This window comes from Pseudopipra pipra, chromosome 4 (genome assembly GCF_036250125.1).
Source record: "Pseudopipra pipra isolate bDixPip1 chromosome 4, bDixPip1.hap1, whole genome shotgun sequence".
Lineage (NCBI taxonomy): Eukaryota > Metazoa > Chordata > Aves > Passeriformes > Pipridae > Pseudopipra > Pseudopipra pipra.
In genome coordinates this window covers 68468803-68489728 of record NC_087552.1, presented here as the reverse complement: position 1 = coordinate 68489728, position 20926 = coordinate 68468803, and the positions used below count along the sequence as shown (strand labels likewise).

Genomic DNA, 20926 nt, shown 5'->3' with positions numbered 1-20926 from the left:
GTGGTGCATCCCCCCCCCCGGGGCGGATCCCCCTCTAGGGTCTATCCATCCCCCCTCAGGTTAATCCCCCCTCAGGTTTATCCCGCCTCAGGTTAATCCCCCCTCAGGTTTATCCCTCCTCAAGTTTATCCCCTCTCAGATTTACCCCCCCGGCCCTGCAGTGCCCGCCCTGCCCCGCGTGGGGGCGCTCCGCGAGGGGCGCAACGGCCACGCGTCGGGCTGTCCCCGCTCCGCCCCCTTTCCCCCCCCCCGCCCCCCTTTCCCGCGTGGCCCTTGTTCTGATTGGCGGGCGCGTCCCGAGCGCCGCTCGCTCATTGGCGGGCCGGGGCTGCCGTTGCGGTTTGAAATCGCGCGGCGGGGGCGGAAGGGGCGCTGCCGGGCGGGGGTGTTGCGGCCCCAGTGCGCGCGCCGCCTCAGCCCAGCGCCGGAGGGTCCCGGGAACCGCCGGCAGGTACGGGAGGAGGTGGCTCGGGGACTCCTTTGTGTGTTCGAGGGGCTGGGAGGGGGGACTCGGGGACCCCTCTGTGAGTTAGGGGGTCTAGGGAGGACTCCGGGACCCGCCTGTGAGTTTGCGGGGACTCAGGGACCCTTCTACGAGTTTGAGGAGCTGAGGGAGACTCAGGGGTTTCTCTGTGAGCTGAGGGGGACTCGAGGACACCTCTGTGAGTCTGGATGCTGTGGGGGTGGGCTTAGGGACCCCTTTGTAAGTTTGGGGTGGGGGGACAGGCTCGAGGATCCTTCAGTGAGCGTGGGGTGGGACGGGGGAGTGGCTTGAGGATGTAAGCTTGGGGTGCTGTGGGGTGGGGAAGGGCTGGGGAGGGAAGCTTGGGGAGGTGTGGAGACTTGGGGAACCCTCTGAGCCTGAGATGGTTTGGGGCTGGCGTTGGGGGGAGGTCTGAAGGGAGCTCAGGGACCTCTTTTTGAGCTTGGGGTGGAGTGGGACTTGGGGAAAGCGTCTTGAGGACCCCTCTGTGAGCTTGGGGTGCTGTGGGGCTTGTGGGGGAGCTCAAGGATGACTTTGTGAGGTTGGGGGTCGTGCTCGGGAACCCCTCTGTGGGCTTGGGGTGGGGTGGGACTGGGGGCACCTCTGGTCGAGGGGTCTTAGGGACTAAGAGATTTGTGGGAATTTCTGTCAGTTTAGGGATGAAGCAGAGGCGGGAGCTTGGGGATAACGGGAGGAGGGCGGCGCGGGTGGAGCTCGGGTGCCTCCCACCGTGAATTCGGGGAGGAGGCGAGGACCTTGGGGAGCATCTCTCTGTGTTCTGAGGATGATGTGGGGCTGATCGGGGACTGGGGTGATTCAGGAGTAAAGGGGGGCTAGGGGAGGGTTGTGGGGGTTTTTTTGTTTGTTTGTTTGAGTTTCTTTTTTTTTTTACTTAAAGCACGGCTCGGTGGGCAGGGATGGTGCTGCCCGGAGAGCCGGCACAGCCTTCCCCGGCCTTGCTGCTCCTCCCCTGCAGTCAGGGGAAGGTGATAGAGCGAGTCGGTTAACCAGGAGAGTGTTTATTTGTTCTGAATATGTTTGCGCTAAACATATATGTGTATATATAACAGTCAGCTCTGTGTCAATTTGTATGGAAATATTCACAGCACGTGCTAAGTTACTTTGCCATGAGTGAGAGCTCTGCATTTCTGCTGCTGGAGGAGTTCAGAAGGATAATTGAGTAGAAAAATTCCATCCTTGCCCTGCTTGTTTAGTGGCTTTTTCAGGCATTGGAGACCATGTTGGTGTTTTGGATGTTTTGCCCTGTATTTGTTAAATAACAGGTTCTTGGCGTGAAAGCCCCCACTTTACAAATTATAGGTACCTGATGTCACTGAATTTATGCTTATTCTCAAATACAGAATGACAGGTTACTGCTTGTGCCCGGATAAATATCTTTCTGAAGCTCGGAGCAGTTTTGTTTTTGTGAACTTTAAAAGAATCATGGAATTGTTTGCATTAAAAGGGACCTTGAAGATCATCTAGTTCCAAACCCCCTGCCGGGGCAGGGACACCTTCCACTAGATCAGGTTGCTAAAGGCCCCGTCCAACCTGGCCCTGAACTCTGTTTTGCTCTAGTGGGAAAACCTGCTGCCTTTCACAATACTTGCCTTGGACACTGACCACTTTAAACAAAGATATGAATAAAGCCTTCCTTCTCCTTTTGCTTTCTCATAGCTACTAGTTAATGAAGTTGTGAAGTACAATTTAGACCAAATGTTGAGCGCAAATTTTTTAAATAAATGCTGAATTGCTTTTAATGACTTAATCCTGGAAAGAAACTTAATTTTTAGATTTAATATCTAAAACACTCAGTACATATGGTGTATGTATATAGTGTCAATTTATTGGGTATTTTAATGATCTGAATTTGGTTTAGCAATGGTTTACAAGTATCTCAATGAGAAAGCTGAAAAATTCTGCAAGTAAACCTCCTCTACTTATCGGGCTTTTAGAAGGTGTTGACAACTTTATCATGTCCTACGGTTGTTTCTAAAGTAATCACAGCAAAAAACTAGTTTGTAAAGTTTCACTTGATCTGTTGTCTCGATTTTAATTTGGAGTGAAAGAAAGTAATAAAGTTCACTTCAAGTTCTACAAGTGGTTAATGTAAAAGTACTTTATATACAGAATAACTTGAGCTAAAGCATTAATATGATGAATAAAGAAAGAATGAAGAAATAGCTAATACAGGCGTGCTTTGCATGCCATTGCTTCTGTAGCCATTGTTTGCATTCCATTGCTGATTAAAAGTTCTGTTGTCAGGCTTGCAGACAAAGTAGCTGAGTTCTGTGGAGAGTATGAATCAAATTTTCCTGTAAGGATTAATGTAAGAGTGAGGAAATGTGTACAGATGCCGAAATACAGAAATTTAAATACATAAAGGCAATGTGATTGAAAATGTGACTTAAGATTTTCAGTTGGAGTATTCTTGTTACCTCTTTATGCAAGTGAAAACAATCACTTTTAGTCTTCCTGAGCTGATTTTCTGGATTCATCTGGAAAAAGAAGATAAGGATTACGTATTTGGTCAAATCAAGCATTTGAGATCACTTGGAATGGTTATCAGTTGTAGGAAGCCAACATCTTGTCTACTTGATGATACCAATTATCTTGCATAGGTGCTACAAGATAACACATCAGTTCTTATGAAATAAATTGCTTTGATAGCAGTCTTTCAGATAAGTACCTGCACTTCTCAGGTGTCATCCTTTGTGGACAGTGATTACACTCAGATCTTCCTTACCATGCTTTCTGTCTTCCTTTTTTTAAAAAGCAGCTGTAGTGCCACTGAGGGTTAGTGTCAAACCTTTAAGAACAGCAGAGACTGGAATAAAAGGTAGACAAAGTTCAAGTACCTATAACTTGCCTGCCATATTTGAAATGTGTTCTTTCTCTATTTCTAATTTTTCATCCTTAATCTTAGTTGCAGCAAAGGCTTTAGTTTCAAATCCTTCACACTAGTAAGATTAGATCAGCATATATGATCTACTGAAGCTTGTGCCTGTCAAATATAAGAACAATATTTAAGAAATACCTTTTTAATGACATTTTTTTCCAGATTTGATAGCAATAATGTCTATGCTGCAAAGGGTTTTTAAGTACTATGTGTTTTACAAAAGCAGCACGTGCTCAGAGTGTGCAGGAAAAAGCTAAATAATTTGATTCAGGACTCTGATCCTAAACAGGCCCTAACTAACGAAATTTGTTTTTGCTGTTGCTGTACAATGCAGTAATGAGACCATGTGAGTAAAATAGAGAAGTGATTGTCACGTGGCCCTTGTAGAAGCAGTACTTCTGCTTAGCTGGATACCCTGTTCCAGGAGACAGGGCTGTACGTCACTGCTGGCTTAAGGGCTTGGGAATGAGGAAATGTTGTAGATGACAGAGCTCCCTTTGAAGGATGGAGGCTTAATTAGTAAGGGTATAATGTGAACTGTGGAGGGCATACTATCAACAATTAACCTCTCAGACCCCTACCAAAAAGGCTGTGCAGTGCTGCATTTAGATACTTTGAGTCTTCTGAGATACACTTCTCCATATGAAGACTTTCCATACTTCCAGAACTCCTTTGAAGCTGTTAGTGTTTGTTGGCTGGTGCCAGGCTGCCAACTTCTTCCATTATCTGAAAGTGCATCTGGCTGACCACACCCTCTCATTCATGCTGTGGTGCTGTGTTTGTTGATGTTCTAGAATGAGTCTGCAGATTTTAAACGCAGAAAATGGAGAAAATGGAGGAAACATTAAGGATGATCTAACAGCAGACGACTGTGGCTTTTTCTTGGTGCCGCCAGAACCTACAGGGAGACCTTCCATTCTACGCCTGTCCCAGAAAGAAAACTTGCCACCAAGAAGTGTGGCAAAAGCAATGAAGGTAAACTTTTGCTTTTGTATTGCTTATATTCTTTCTCCTTCTGTAGTCTTTGCTACCGAATGCATAAGCTATTTGGAGCTTGAAAAATATTGTGCTCATGTTTTTCCTTTTTCTTCCTCCTGCCCCCCCTTTCTTCAAGGTAACCTTTCAGACTCCTCAAAGAGATCCCCAGACTCGAAAAATCCTAAGTCCTACTATGACAGACAAACTTGAGACTGCTTTTACACTTGATGATTGCTGTGAAGACTCGGTGGATCATGTTTTTTATGCACTCTCTGATGCTGAGTGAGTAATGAATTAATTGCTAGTTGTATTAGCCACGTGGGATGTGCTCAAGCGAACTTTTCTGCATTACAGAACTGTATAGTTAAAATGTAATTTTGTGTTTTATGACAAGATGTAAACTACATGAAAGGACCAAAATTAATGCTGACTGATGCATGAACTTTTACAAAGGTAACTGTCAATACTTTTAAGAAAAGTTCATCTCAGTTATAATGTTGAATACTGAACTCTAATTCCTCTATAACTGATTTCATAGAGATGACTTAAGGTATGGATAAATAGCTTAAGAGAAAAGATACATTAGGTAGAGAATACAAAACCGTTTCTTAAAGTTTTCATGTGAGAATGCAACTATTCTGAAGCTAATTTTTAAAACTCAGCCTTAAAATATCTTCTGTTGTATGTTAAGTACTGTTGTGTCTTAAGGAGAAAAATCTGAAGAGATAAATCTTCTGAAGGATTAGCTTGAATTGAATACTCAGTGAATATTAAGATTAAAGAAACCCTAGCAACACAAAGTGAATATAACATCAATCACGAGTATAAACAAGTTTATGTGCCTTTATAGTCTAGCAGCCTGAGTCTCAAAGTGGCTCATGAAAGGTGTCTAGAGAGGAGCATAAAATCTACCATGTTTCAGTTTGAGGGTATCATGACAATGTTTAAGACACCTCAATGCATATTTTTGTTACTGACTTTTTTTGCCCCTCCTTTAAACTTGTATAAACATGTGAGGCTTGTAATTTCTGATGGCAAGCAAATAGACCCTTTTGTTTGTTTTTAACGACAAAGTACTTTCATTTGACCCCTATTTTTGTTGTTTGTAAGGGAGGGAAAGGAGAAGGGTGGGAACGCTTAAATGTTCTTTAAATGTAAAAATTTGCTTCAACTGTTTGTTTCCATGTGTAGTCTAGTTTAGAAAAGTACTTCTGAGCTAACCACCACAATTAAATGACTTAGTCATTTATGCCCCAAACTCATTGCTTGCACAAATAAACAAAGATTTAGTACTTATAAAGTTCAAGTGAGTTAAAAGGGTCAGCACTGAATTGGTTTCAGTTAGAGCATAATTATGTGTCAACACATTGCTTGTACTGTCCTTTCTAATTTTAAAATGTGAGGATTTGTTTGTAGCAGATAATCTGCAGGGCTCTGTGTTGCTGAAGGGTGTCACTTTTGACAAGTGATGGGCATTTCAGGTGTCTCGCTCTTGACTGGCATTTATTAGGTTAAACACTGAAGGAGAGTAGAGTGGGAGGGACCTGAGTAGTCAGAGCAGCCTGGGGCTGAGCTATTGCAGGGAAGAGGCGCTCAAACCGGGTGAGAACAACTTCAGCTCTTATCTCCCGCCTTTGCTTTCGAGTTTATCAAAGTGGAGTTTTTAGTGAGTGGCTTTTAATCGTGTTCTGTTCTGCAGCAGATAAGGATGGCACATAGAAATAAGAACTTTACGAAGGGACAAAACAATGGGAGGAAATCCTGTTTCAGGAAGTAATGGATTAACTCTCTGTAGTCTGAGGCTAAACTTCAGAAGTTGTGTAGAGTTTAGAGAAATAAAGTGGAGAGCAATAACTTGTAGAATTATTAGCAATAGTGAGTACATAAACTCTTTAACCTGTTTCTTTTGTTAGAGAGTCTTACTTTCTTGCTGAAGAAGTATTTTCTTGTATATCACTGCTCTTCAGATCTACTGTTTTAGGGAGCTTGGAGTTTTTGAAGTCCAGGTTCTCTTTTGGTATGTAGGCTCTCGTAGATGAAATGCTGGTGCATACTTTTGGGAGGAAAATGCTTGCCAGAATGACCAGACAAAGGAATGACTAGAATGGGAAAACCTGAATCATGACTTGGTTTGGTCCCAGACTTGAGTCTGTCATGACTCAGAGATGAATCTGCATGAAGATGAACCAGGAGCTGTGCTTGTGTTTGAGCTGCTTACTGTCAGTAACTTCTCCTAAGCAATGCGTGTTTCTCTGTCCAGTAAAAGAGCAATGTCTGTATGCTCTGGTGAGCAGAGCAGTCTCCAGGAATGGCTGTCATAAGATAACAAAGCTGTGTAGAACAGGTAGCTTAAGAACACTGGATAACTTCTAGGATAGATCTCCCTGTAGTTCTTGTATACCTGAGCTTGTAACTTCTGACTGTTCAGGTGGCAACTGAATTCTTGCTGTTACAATATAATTTTGCTGTCAGCTGACTTATTGCAAAAAAAAATCAAATTATTCTGAGAGTGCAAAGCTATTTGTGCAAATATCTTTCTAAAGATAACTTCAAGAGATGCCTGAAAAATAACTATGGTATGTGTGGTCTTTTTTTTTAATGCAGCACATGTCAACAAAAGATTGAGCCTGAAGCAGACAGTACACAAATGCCAGAGAAGGTCAGTGTGGCTTCTTACCCAGATGATGAGATGCCAGTGAAGAGCCGAGGATCCTACAGTATTGACTTTGATAACTTAGATGACATCAATCCTTTTCAAAGTTCAGCACAGTTGCCTTATTCTCCTGGAAATCTGCAGAAGTCTCCTGTAAAAGTAACTAGCAGCCCCAAGAAAACTACTGAAAAAAGTAATGATTCTCTTCTGACAGAAGATACAGGTCCTTCTGCTTCAACCACAGTGAATACAGAGTGTTTAAGTGAAGAGAAGCCTTTATCCTCTGCAAGAAAACCAGCACTGAGTGAACTGGAGTCTAATAAATCCACACTGTCCCCTAAGCAAGCTCTCAGTGACTCTGAGCAGGGTGTGAAGCCTGCTTCCACAGACGTGAGCCAAACTGATATTTCAGTGGGATTAGTAGAGGCACCTACACCTCCTGGACAGTTACCTGGCAGTTTAGGTCCCAGTAGTTCTGATGTAACTGGTTCTCTTAAAACTGGGGAATCGAAGCGTCAGGATGTTTTGGTAGCAGAAAAAGCTTCCACAGAAGAATCAAAGCCTGATGAAGGTCTGGCCATCTCCAAAGGGAAGCCTGCAGAAAAGCCTGATGTCCCCAGGGCTGGACCAGTAAAACTGGAATTTGACTTTGACAATGCCACTGCTAAAAAACCACCTCCTAGGAAACTAGGTAAAAGACCTGGAATTAAGCCACCTTCCAAAAGAATTCCTGTTACCAAAACAAAACCAGAGAATATTGAAGTGCAAAATAAAAGTAATGTGGAAGATGAAATCCCTCTTCCTAAAGCATCTTATAAGTTTGACTGGGACAAACTTGATGATCCAAACTTCAATCCATTTGGAGGAGGCTCCAAAATTTCCACCTCGCCTCATTCTAAGCCCAGCCCTCAGAAAGTTCACCTGCAAGAGGAACAGGATAGTACCACTTCAAGAAGGGACCCTCTTCCAGTGGAACAAGATAACTGTTCAAGTACCTTTGAAACTCCTGAAAAATCAGAACCCAAAAATCTGTAAGTAAATGTGTAGCTAAATGCAGAAGCACCTCAAACCCATGTGAGGAAAGGTAGATAAGTATCTAGGTAGTTGATTCCTACTTTGACTTTTCCCCTCCAACATTGACTGAGTCTGTTGTTGTAATCTTTGACATAATTATGTTGCAACAGCAAAGATCTCACTGGGGAGACTATCCTGAGATGACTAGCTCTAGGGAAAAGTTGTTGTTAAATCTAGAAGAATGGGAGGGAACAGGCTTAGGTGGACGGATCATTGGGTCATAAGGTTCTTTCCCCACTCCTCCAAGATTAGAGTAAAATGTGGAGAACCAGGTGACTGCTACTGTCTTTAAATCAAATGCCCAGGGAGTAGGCAGTTCTGTTTTCTGCTGGTCTGAGGTGCTGTTTCTGCCCTGTGTGTTCGTGGTATCTAAATGCTATCTCCAATAGAAAGCCCTGTCTCTGAACCTGCGGGGTTTTTTTTTTTGGCACCACAAACTTTTTATTTGGGAATGGAATATGTTATGTGTTGCCTTTCCTAGAAAATCTAGTTATTAAAGTGTCAGTGTTGCTATAGACAGTCAGAACTGGCACAAGTTGGTCATTTGACAGAAATGTTTGCTCTCTTGCTCCCTGTGTGATGTGATCAGTTACTGTTTATCAAGGTGAGAAGTTTTACTTACTGCTGACAGCACAAACTGAAGTGTTGGATTTCCCTAGTGAAGTTCTGTGCTTTACGCTAATACAGCATAGCATTGCTTTGGGAAGAGGAGCAGGCTCTTATAATTCTGTTCTTGAGAACAGTGCTAAGTGAACAGAAATAAGTGATAGCACTTTGACTTTCTGCTTCCTACATAACACTGCTTCTGATGGAGGGAGAGCTTTCTGTCACTGAAGTTGTCAGCAGGCAAGACAGTGAATTTACATTCCTGACCTCTCTAAAGCTTCCTGGGTTGTGAAAACTCTCAAAGAGGGTAATTTTGTTCAGTGTATTTGGTAATATAGAATTCAGACCTGTGTGACTTAAATTTTGATTTTCTTTTTTTTCTTTCTTTAGGGAAATTGTTAAGCAGAGTGTGGTAGAAGACATGCCAAGAGCTCCAGAAGAGAAGCCAGGAGTTCAAGCAGAAGCTAAATTTCCAGGAGAGAGAGACATGGTAAGGTATAACAAAGATAGCCAGTTCTTACCAGGTTGTTTCATTGAAGAGTCGACTTAGTGACTTAATCTTATGAAACCTATTTTTGATATTTTGTCTAAGAATTAGTGGGTTTATGCATCTTTAGCAACTCTAAAAGGAATATCAACTGTGTGGACTTGTCTTTTGAAGGTAACATCAGAGACAGCCAAATTGGTACCTTGATATTTAGTATCTTTTTTGATCAGCAGTCACATATAAGGACAAACATAAGGGTGTGGACTATAAAAAAAAAGTGACTCCTGTATAATATGAGCTCAGTGTTGGGAGTTTAATTTCTATGCCTGTGAACCCTTGTTTCATTATGTTGGCTACCCAGCTAATTTATGACAAACCAATTTGATCATTATAATGATTTTCATTACATTTAAGTAATTATTTTAACAGTAAAAGATTGTGCTTTTTCTCATCAGGAGGAGCAAATGGACACATCTAAACTGTCTTCAGCTCATAATGTCCCCTCTCAAGACAATTTGGTTTCCTCTGACAGTGGAAAAAAGTCAGTGTCTGCAGAAGTTAAGCCTCTTTCCCACAGAACTGAAATAACAGCAGTTGAGGAGACACCTGATGCTGAACCTGAAGAATTCTTCAGACCATCATCTGAGGGTAAGGGCATTTCTTTAAAACAGACTGAAAATATAATGTTACAATAACCTGTGTGTATATATTTTTCTAGCTCAGTTTTGGCATGGATTTTAGTTTTGTCTCTTATTCTACACTTCTGAAAGGACTGCAAAGCCTACAGTAACTAGCAGTGCTGGGAAAAGTACCTAAGCCTATTTCTAACTTTCTCTGCTTTAAGCTAAGTTCACAACGCTGGGTATTAGTGTTCAGCTGAAGGAGGATGTGTTCAGCTGAGTGTATCAGGGAGGATAAAATTTAAGCTGGTACAGAAACAATCTGTTTAGAGTTTCTGTGGCAGTTTTCTGCACTGAAAAAGCACTCCTTTAAAATAATTTCTAGTATTAAAGCCTTTGTAAACTGAAAGCAATGTAACTGTCTGTAGTTGTGAGTCTTGTAGATTACTGCAGTCTTAGCACTACTTGAATACTGGTTTCATATTACTATGTAGATGGTCTTTCTGCACTGGCATGCTTGTCTTGAATGCTTCCTACACAGCTGTGACTTGACCACTTGGTGGGGTTATTCCTTGTAGAAGCATTGTGTGGAAGGATGAGGAAATTATTTCACTGCAGTGCAGTCTGTCATTGACCTTCAGAGTGGAGTGGAATCAGTATGTTGGGAAATGGCTATAACTTCATTGTTCAAGTCTGAGCTGTGTGCCAGTTTTAATAGTGAGACTGACAGCTGTAGTCTTTCATGGGGCATTATGAAAAATAGTAGAATATCTGAGTGTGCTTGTCACTTTAACCACAGAACAACAGAAGTTCTTCAGCTGTGTTAAATTCTGCATATACTTACAGAAGTGAAGAACTAGAACTCATGAGAATGAAAGCAGTATTTGCTTTATACACATATCTATTTGTTTCTGTCTGTGGTAAGACCATATGATATCTTCATTGTACCTTTTCTGTTTTTTTCTAGTCCTAGGAACAGGCATAGAAATAGACTATCTGGAACAATTTGGGACTTCATCAGTAAGTATGACATTGAAATGTTTTGTTTGCTTCCCTGGCAGGGTGGGGAGGGAAAGCAAAGGTGAAACTGTGAAACCTTAAATGTTTTTGTGAAATAACTTCACTTTGAATTGTCTGCAGAAATACAGGTTCTGTTCCAAGGGAATTGTGGTGACAAGGCTGGGCAGGGGGTGGTGGTGGAAAGGAAATGTATTTATAAGCAATTGAACTGAAAATTAGAGATCTCTTGCTTTCAATTTGCAAAGGTGCTGTTTTTCCTTTAATAGCAGTGAAACCAGTGTGGATGATGTTTCACTTCTGGTGGTTGCAAGAACAACATCATGCATTGAAAGTGCAAGATCATTTTTTCAAAAATATTTTTAAACTCTTTTGCTTTATGGCCAGTTTCAGGAAATTTGTCTCTAAATTGGGCATGTCATGTTTTAATCAGTTCAACTTTATTATTCTTTCTCCTGCTTGGGTCCAGAGTAAGAGTAGCTCTGAATGTACAGTGAATACACTGAATTGGAGTTGGTTTTGGTCGTGCTGTGTTTGTCCTTATTATTTTCTGTGAATGACATACACTGTTCCTTCAGCTTGCAATACTATCCTCCCCTTTCAGTGTCTTCTGCTGGTTTTGAGTAGTTCATAAATCTTTGCCCTTTTGAGTCTGTCTGTGAGCAGATCGAGTTCACTTGATATTACATAAGGACTTCAGCATGTGGGCACAGAGTTCTCTTATGTAATTTTTCTCCTGAGAACAATGCTCTGGCCACTGAAGAACAGGCTCACCCACTCTTCAGAGGATTGTTTGTGTGTGGGTGGGATGTGTGTGTTATGCTTTGAAACAGCATATCAGCCAGTTTATGCCTCTTTCCCTTCAGTTCAAAGAGTCAGCCTTACGAAAACAGTCACTGTATTTGAAGTTTGACCCTCTACTGAGAGACAGTCCGAGAAAACAGTACCAGAAATTGATTGAAACAAATGAAAGTGTCATCACAGCTCCACCTCAGCAGAGGTAGGTATTGACTTAGTCTAGGCTGTAGTACATGAGATCAGAGTTGTTTAGATTGGAAAAGAACTTCCAGATCAAGTCCAACAGTTAATCCAGCATTCGTGAGTCTACCACTAAAATGTGTCTCCAAGTGTCACATCTACATGTCTTTTAAATTTCTCCAGGGATAGTGACTCACTTCCCTGGGCAGCCTGTTCCAATGCTTGATCACCTTTTCAGTGAAGAAATTTCACCTAATGTCCAATCTAAACCTCCCCTGGTGCAACTTGGGGCTGTTTCATCTAGTCTTGTTCCTTGGGGGAAGAGACCAACACCCCCCTGGCTACAACCTCCTTTCAGGTTGTTGTAAAGAGTGAGATGGTCTCCCCTGAGCCTCCTCGTCTTCAGGCTGAACACCCCCAACTCCCTCAGCCTCTCCTCATCAGACTTTTGTTTCAGACCCTTCTCCAGCTCTGTGCCCTTCTCTGGACTTGCTCCAGTACCTCAGTGTCTTGTAGTGAGGGGCCCAAAACTGAACACAGGATTTGTGTGGCCTCTTCAGTGCCCAGTACAGGGGAACAATCACTGCCCTGGTCCTGCTGGGCACACTGTTGCTGATACAGGAGCTTTACAAGGAAAGGCAGCACTTGAATTTAATGGTGTATGTTTGTTTATTTTTAGTCCTGTTCCTGATTTAAGTAAATTGCTTGAGGAACCTGAAAAGCCTCTAGTGAGTCTTCAAAATGAAGAAAAACCAAAAGGACTAGATCTTCTGGGGACATTTACAACTTCTGTAAGGGTGCCTACAGTGCTATCAGGTTTCATGTTGGTGTTTTGGGAAAGGGATAGCCTAGGTTCTCGAGACTTATGCAGATACTTTAAAGATCACAGAATGTGATAAATGTTTATTTAAACTCTTGTCTTAAACCAGGTTGGATACTCACTTATATCAAAGTTGAACTTTTTGATGGACTTCATTTTCTTAAGTATTAAATTTTTTTTTGTGAAAACTGGTGCCATTGCATATGGTCTAGGAGAACTTGAGCTGTTTTTAAGAATGCTTTAGTAAGGCAATATTTTTTTTTTTTTAATGCAAGTGAAGCCACAAAAGAGAAACTTGCTTTTTAGTTGCACTTTGATTAAACTCAGTGCTTTATAGTCTATGGTTTATAGCTTGAACAGCCTTTTACGGACAGATCTGCGCACAGCAGTTCATCCTGAAATGGTCTTTTTTTTGCTTGTGGAGAACAGTGTGGTGTCATCTGCTTTGTAGCATCTTTTGATAGCTGTAATTGGTGGATAGAAGTTCTGGTTGCACCGTGTAGATGTCTTTTAGAACCATGTAGTTACCTTTAAAGTAAGAAAGTTACGGAAGTATTTTGTGTGTTAAAGTAATCTGTGTTGACTTAGCATTGAATTATGTACATAGATCTAATCAATGGCATGACAGTAGGACTGTAGGACTCTTGAAACTTTCCTTTTTTTTTTCTCCTTACAGGACACAGGTCCCCTAATTCCAGACTCCCTGAGTGGTGATGTTCCTCCAGTCCCTTTTGCTGCTTCTACAGACACTGCTGTGGATGCTATTATAGATGTGCTGAAATACAGCCAAAAAGACATGGATGCAATGGTATGGTGGCCCTTGCAAAGCTGAACTTGGCATAGCTTGGAAATTCCTTTTGTTTAGATTATCTGGGATAAATCTCTACTTTGTAGGTCTTCTCATCATACTTGACATAGGCATCTCACTCTGAAAAGCTGTGCACTTGATGGGAGCTGTAGGAATAAAACTCCTGAGAGCTAATACCTAATGAAATAGGTTAAACTTCATTTCTAGTTAGGTTCTGCCTTAGAACTGGTCAGCACATGTTATCAGATGGGATGGTCAGGCTTAACATCAGTGATCTGAATATTTTCTGTTCAGTGCTGTGATCGAGTCTTTTTTTTGTGGGACCTGAAGGCACAACAGTATGTCCAGCTAACAAAATGAAGGTGAGATCTGGAGCTCACTCTGGAGGAGAAAGATATTAATGGGGAAGGGAAATAAGAAGTTGATAGGATTTCAAGCATATTCTGGAACTACAGAAGTTGTCTTTAAACCCTCATTTGCTTACTGATGCAAGAAGATGTGTGCCCACTCACTTAAAAAAATTGAGTGCTTGATTCATTATGGCTTCTGGGTTATGTAACTTTACAAACACTAAATAATGTAAGAGGAGTATCTAAGCATAAATGCCCTTAAAGCTAATCATGTCACTTCAAAATTAACTTGAGCAAAAAATGGAGCATCAAAATTCCTGCTTGCTGTACTGCAGGCAGCAGGGGACATTGATCTAAAATAAAGAATTTATATACGGTAGGAAGGGGGAAAGCTTGTAATATCTTAAAATTGCTGCTCTAATTTCTTGTTTGAAAGAACTGTTTTACACATGCAAACATAATTGTAGGTGCAACTGGATGGCTCCAGCTGTGTAACTTAAACAAGTAAAAAGGCTTGGAATTTACTATATTAACTTTAAAGGAAGATAAAATAAATTTTAAGATTTTTTTTTTTTGTCTGAAACAAGTCGAGAGTAGGAGAAAAGGGAAAATCTATTTTCCTTCCAAGCAAATACAGCACTTAGGAAAGTGCTTTCTTGGGGTCTACTGAACCATTTCTGAGCTTACAAGTGAAAGTTTCTAGCATGTTTCCATCTTCACATATTTTTGCTTTAGTAACATTTGTTTCTAGCATAACTATCACTACTCCTTCCTCTTTATTTTTTGTACATTCTATTTTCACTTGTGCCCCTCTTCCTGTCATCTGAAATATTGCAATAAATTTAAAATTAGTTTGCTCCAAAATAAATACTGGAAATGAGTGTACTACAGTGTACTGTGCAGTTTTGGGGCAAAATTAGCAGTCTTGGCATTTGGCAAAGAGTGCTTATGCTGCTTAATATTTTTACTGTGAGCTCTGCTTTAATTCAGCTGATGTGAAATGGGTATGATTATTCTTAAATGAGTTGAGGAATCTTTTAATCCTCCCCCTACCATGTTTCCAAATTTGGTGTTGAACATAAATTACTCCAAATAGCAACTTGATCTTGAATAGGCTTCTGGTATTTTTTTCTCTCATGTGTTAAGATTAGCAGGTTTGTGTCATGCTTTTTTTTTTTTTTGCCTACCTTGTAAAGAGGAGAGAAATATGTCTCTTATTTGAGAGAATGTTCCTTAGCCAGTTTTGTTCTCTCAGAAATTTTAATGATCTGCATATACAGTGAGTAAGAGTAGCCAAGAGGTTAATCTTGCCTTTTGAAGACCTATTAGGTATGATGAAGACATGGTGGTTATCATGTATGCAAAATAATATGTATCAATCTAAAGCTTATTTGAGTCAAGTTTGTAATGAAACAATTTTGATTCTGCTAATCAATTAGAACTTATCTCTCTCCATGTTGGGTTATAAGTATACCTAAGCTGCCCTTCAGACTGTTTTTAGTATCAAATATTTTTATCTCTTCCTGTGCAAGAAATGAAGGTTTACTTTTTCACCCTCACAGGTTCAAGAGAAAGAGATGGAGACTGAGAAATGGAAAAACAAGTATAATAAGCTTTATATGGAATACCAGGAAATGGGGTATGAACCTGTCCTGACTTTTATATCTACTTATTTACTCCAGATGCTTTTTCTAACATATGTTCAACATTTTTTATTTTCATGGTTTTTAGAAAAATAGTTGCTGAGTTTGAACAGACAATAACACAAGTTATGGGTAAGTTTCTAATTTACACTTTGAATGCCTTGAGGGGCTGGGGCCTGCTTAGCCTAGGCTGACTAAGTGAGGTTAGTACTCTTTCACCTCTGATGACATTAATATTTCAAGTGCTTCCAGGGTTAGTGTAAGGTTTCTGACAAGATAGTTAGACTAACAATTTTATGCACATTCATACAGACATGATATCACTTGGTAGGTAGCAATGAGTTCCTGAATCAGGCATGAACACATCTGACTTTTTCTTATTCTTCAGTGGAGTGTGAGTTGTTGCTTCGTTAAAGCTGGCAGATCTGGTTGTCAGCACTTTGTGTTAACTGCTTATTATCTGACATCATTTAAGTGGCAAGATATAACTAGGAGTACTTGCTGGACAGACCTGGCCTTTGCTTCAGTCAAGTTTGTGGCTTCAAAACTAGGAAAGACATAGTGAAACTCTCGTATAGGTGCATTTTCTTAGTTCAAAGCTGAATAGGCACATCTATGCCTTGCTTAAATTTAGTTCTTTAAGAAGACTGAATATTGTGCTAGCTTTTTTGTGCTTCTTTAAGCCTGTGGGAAATGTAGCTCAGGTCTGCTAAGGTTTGCTATGCTAGTTTGACTTGTTAACCCAGTCTTCTTCAGATCTTCCAGCTATTGTGTATGTTTAATGAAAACAAATATTTTTGAATTCTTTGCTTCTATCACAACGTTTGAGGTGCCTGTTATGGTAAACTCAGGTGAAGTGTTTTGACTACATTGGAGGAGAGACAGTGCTTTAGGCCAGCACCTTGTCATCAGGGTTTAATGGCCTTAATTTCGGTGTGAGGTAGCATGTAGCAAATAGACAAGGACTTCTTTCTTAAAAGCACACATGGATCTTTCCAGATGAGAGGCTACATTGTGAAACCCTCTTGTGCTTTAAGAGCAAGAATTGAAGGCATGGGGGCTGCTATCTGTCTATTCTATGGAACTAGTTTTATGCTAATGCAACAACTGTAACGGGTTAACTCCACTTTCTCTAGAGGATTCTCAGAAGCAGAAGGAAATCTCAAGGAAAGAAATGCAGAAGCTGATGGAGGAGAAGCAGCAAGCTTTATCAGATCTCAACTCCATGGAAAAGTCTTTCTCTGAACTCTTCAAACGACTTGAAAAGCAGAAAGAGGCACTAGAGGGTTACCACAGAGTAAGGATGCTATAATGCAAATAATATCCTTCAAGATAAATGAGATTCAGTGGAGAGGAAATAGTGGAATTTTGGAAGCAGCCATTTATTAGCGAGTATAGGCACTACCTGGAAAACCGGGTGCTAAGTTGTTTCTTTAAAGATGATAAAAAATTACTAGCTTGTTGTATTTAGTAATGACTTTTAAAGTATAATAATGACTTCTGTTAGAAGCCAAAGTTTCTTCAAACAGAAGTGAGCTGGTTCTTGCTGCACACATGTCATTTTTGTTTATCATAGAGTCACTCTCATGTAGCAACTACTGCACAGGAGCAGCTTGTTTCCCTTACATCCTATTGAATGGATGTTGAAGAAGGTTTGCTATTACAAGTCAGATTGATAGTAGTTCATTGGATGCTCTTTACTAAGTTGTGTTTTTTGTTGAAGCTAAAATCAGGCCTTCATTCTGCAGCTTCTTCAGAGGCTGGAGGAAGGAAGCTAATGAGGAACATAAGCTATGGCTTCTTACTGCATAAAATGCATGAGAATTGATTCAGTTGACATTTAAAAAAAGCGCCTTCAGATTTTTTCATTCAGTTATCCTTAAACTCAAGCTTAAAACTAGCCTATTACAAGTTTCATCATAGTCTAGGTTTGAGAAACAGGCAGGATGGCTGTGTTAAAACTTTAGTTTCTTCTTAGACTTCCTTCATCTTGTGTCCCTTCCATTTCTACCCTAAATTCAGAAGCCCTTTCCTTGGCACAGAAACACACCTAGAAACAGAGTTGCTAAATTCAAGAGCTGCAATTAGTAGGGAGTCTTAGCACTTGTTTCAAACAGTTCCAACTTTCTATAATAGCTAATAAAATATCTTCATAGTGTGCCTAGCAATGTAACTTTTTTGCTGTTAATATTGTATTAATTTACATTGGGGTCCAAAGCCTGAATCTTTCCATGGGTTCTCTGAAGAAGTTGGATTTGTAGCTATTCTTTGGACAATTGCAGCTTAAGACAAAGATGATTTAAAAAAAAAAGAAAACAACGAAGCCAACCAGTGACTGTAGTTTTAGTGACCTTCGCCTTTACTACAGTTTTGCTACTAAATAATGTATTGGGAGGGACACAGGGTGAATAAATCTTAGTTTGCAAAGTTCAGGTAGTTGAAAGGAGCCATTTTAGTCTGTGTAGGTCTGTGGGACTTCACAGCTGTTCCTGCTACCCTGGTGAGCAAATACTGCCACTTGGGTGTATTCAAACAGCCCATTTGTCAGGTGGAGAGACTCTTCATCTACTGGCACGTAAAAAGCTAACTAAGGTTCTTGGTTTTTGGGACAGAATGAAGAACTTTTGAAAAAATGTGCTGAGGACTACTTGGCTAGAATTAAAAAAGAAGAGCAGCGGTATCAGGCACTAAAGGCACATGCAGAGGAAAAGCTGCAGCGGTAAGTACCGTGTCAAGAAGGCAAGTACTAGGAGTGAGGTATATACTTCTCACAGTTGCTGCAGAATGTGTTTCAATAATACCAGAACTTATCTTAAATATGTTTAATTTTGAGATTAATCAAAAGTACAAGCATCATGTGTGATTTGCTGTGCTGGCTGAAGGGGGCATTAACACCACCTTGCAACCATTTCAGAGCAAACGAAGAAATTGCCCACATTCGAAACAAGGCTGAGTCAGAGGCTGCGGCGCTACAGGCGACTCTGCGCAAGGAACAGATGAGGAACCAGTCTCTGGAGAGGAGCCTTGAACAAAAGGTTAGTCAAAATGCCATGGGTGAGCCTCTTCAAGCTATTGCCTTAGACTAGGTCAAGAACTCCCCTGTACCAGTGCTAGGAGTAATTGTGCTAACTGTGCTGGTTTTGGTGGCTGCTGTCCTAGCAGGGTGAGGGAAATAGGCATTAAAAACAAAGACACAACTGTATTATGTCAGGACTTGTCTGTATCTGTAGATTTTTTTGGAGCACAAAGTTTGTTCCCATAGGTGGATTGTAGAAGTGAGGAGGTGTCAGGAGGTTACCTGAACTACTGAAAGAGGTGGTGATCTAACAAGTAAACATGAAACAGAGCAGAATTTGGAAATAAATCTTGAATAACTCTGGTTCAGCTTGTTCATGAACATGGCTTGTAAGCTGTTAGCACTGATACGGATTGACTGTATATGACTGAAGTCTTCAATATTGTTCAGGCCATTAATTCTTGTACTTTGTTCCATTTTGCATAGGTAAAGTCTTACAATGTCTTGTAAAGGGCCATCAGTTTCCTTTGTTGGAACCCTTCAAAGGAAGAAGCTTTTTGAGGGTTAAAAGTCACAGCTGGAAATGCATGCAGTTTTACTGTGTCATGGTTGTCTCTGCCAGCACTGAAGACTCAAAAATGGATAATGCTGACACACTCCTATTATGGAAAAATCCCATATTTTTTTTCATCTTCAGGCTTACGGCTAAGGTTTGCATAGCTGAGGAAACAGTAGGCCTGTAACTGGAGAGATGAGACAAGCCATTTAACACAGAACTGGTTTTGGTCTTGTCATAAATACAGTAATGCTTTATGTTAATTCTTATTAAGAGGGTTTGACCATATAAGGAATTCTACAAACTGGAAATTGTAATTTTTTTCAGTGAAAGTATAAAAGCATTATTTTGAAGTGTCTTATGAAGATTAAAATCTAAACTGTTGTTGTCTTGCATTTCCATGTACCTAAACGAAGACTTTGAGTCTGAAAAGTCTCATTTCCCTGGATCAGTTGTTCTCCATGTATTATGGGAAAGTCTGGAAGAAGTAGAAACAGTTTAGTGGATTCTGGCTCATTTCCTGAGGCTCTCAAGGATGCCATGTGCCCTTTGACATAGTAGACTGTCCTTAAATTTGCATAAGTCACTCACTATCATGTAAATGCACTTTCTGTTCTATTTGCTGACAAACATGTCTTCTTGGAACTCAATACAAGGTGGTAGCATAGTTTGGACATACCTGAAACTCACTCTTTTCTCTCTTCCACAGACTAAAGAAAATGATGAACTAACGAAAATCTGTGATGACTTGATCTCGAAGATAGAAAAAAATTGATATCTCTACTGTCTTGTAAATATGTTTAGTTTCTCTGCCTTGCTGTCTTGTGTGTTTACTCACTTTTTTATGTATGTGGGAAAAAAATAAAATTTTTGATTCACACTTGTCTGGCATATTATTGGCTGCATCTTTTGTGGAAACATCTGTAAACTTAAGTAACAATGTCTTGCATAACATTTTTACATGTAGCTCAAAGGAAAAATTTTAATTGTCATACTTTCAGTCTGTTCCCTCTGTAGTCCTGATCTGGCTTTGCTGTGGGGGCTCCTCATGGGCCCTATGTCTCTATTCTGCACTTTCTGCTCTCAATTAAAGAACTCCAGAGTTACAAGACTAATAAAACTGGACCTGTCACAAGTGCTATAAAGTGTTTACTGATGTAAAAAAAAAAAATTGGAACTTCAGTTTGATTTTGTGCTTTAAGAGGAGCTGGAGTGATTTTGTTTTTGCAGACAAGCTAAGCAGAGGGTTGAATAGCAGGACTGATTGCCTGCTACTCTCTGTGGGGTTTTTCCATGTCATTAGTCTGTCTGATGCTATTGATTTTAAAGTCCCTAGTCAAGAGCTCCCTCATCCTGCTTGTAGAGGAAAGCCTTGAGAGCTGTAGGCTGCAGGTCACAGGTTGTGATGAAGTCAGCTCTAGGCAATAGCAGACATCTCAGAGGAGATGTTATTACCTAACAGACATTAACAGGATTGACTCATTGCAAGCTTACAGCTTTTTACTTCTAATATTACTTGGGAGGTTATTCTCTCACTTGCCTGGCTCATGGATGCATCTTGCTCAGAAGGGCTGTTGCTGCTGAGTGTGCTCTTAACTGCAGTTGGAGCCTTTCTCAAGCTCATGTTAGGCCACACTTAGCACAGGTTGAGCACAGAGCCACAGAAGTTAGACTTGTGCTTTCCTTTCCTGGTGTTGGATCATCTCTGTGGTCTGATGAGCCCGACTGCCAGGTCTGGGGGCTTTATTAGGGATAAGCCTGCAATCCTAAGTCTTTCCACAAGATGTAGCTGCTGCTCTTTGAAACAGGGACTCGGCTGGGTGGAGCTGGAGGTTGTCGCTCTTCTCTAGTTGTGCTTAATGCTAACGAAATAATTGTTTTCATGGTTTTCTCTTGGAAAGGATGAAGAGCTGCACAGCAGTGAATGATTTACTGTA

At 40.7% G+C, this 20926-nt stretch overlaps 1 protein-coding gene across 5 annotated transcripts; it reads left to right on the top strand.

Moving 5' to 3' along the window:
* Positions 1-351: 351 nt before the first annotated feature.
* TACC3 (transforming acidic coiled-coil containing protein 3) lies at positions 352-19869 on the top strand. Of its 5 annotated transcripts, none has more exons than XM_064653440.1 (16): positions 352-451; positions 4178-4358; positions 4498-4643; positions 6966-8045; positions 9085-9184; positions 9640-9829; positions 10769-10821; positions 11685-11818; positions 12476-12587; positions 13293-13424; positions 15337-15413; positions 15506-15549; positions 16554-16714; positions 18030-18136; positions 18332-18452; positions 19699-19869. In XM_064653440.1, the coding sequence occupies exons 2-16, from the start codon at positions 4179-4181 to the stop codon at positions 19762-19764; spliced, it is 2703 nt and encodes a 900-aa protein (XP_064509510.1). In that variant the 5' UTR covers positions 352-451; position 4178; the 3' UTR covers positions 19765-19869. The 5 variants fall into 5 exon arrangements, with proteins under 5 accessions (XP_064509510.1, XP_064509512.1, XP_064509509.1 ...); XM_064653442.1 differs by having other exon boundaries at positions 377-451; positions 9637-9829; XM_064653439.1 differs by lacking the exon at positions 352-451 and adding an exon at positions 545-563 and having other exon boundaries at positions 9637-9829.
* Positions 19870-20926: the final 1057 nt, after the last annotated feature.

Coding starts and splice junctions, on each gene's coding strand:
- TACC3 (XM_064653442.1), top strand. CDS start 4,179: ATGAGTCTGCAGATTTTAAACGCAGAAAATGGAGAAAATGGAGGAAAC. Junction 4,644..6,965: donor TATGCACTCTCTGATGCTGA/GTGAGTAATGAA, acceptor TTTTTAATGCAG/CACATGTCAACAAAAGATTG. Junction 9,185..9,636: donor TTCCAGGAGAGAGAGACATG/GTAAGGTATAAC, acceptor TTTTCTCATCAG/GAGGAGCAAATGGACACATC.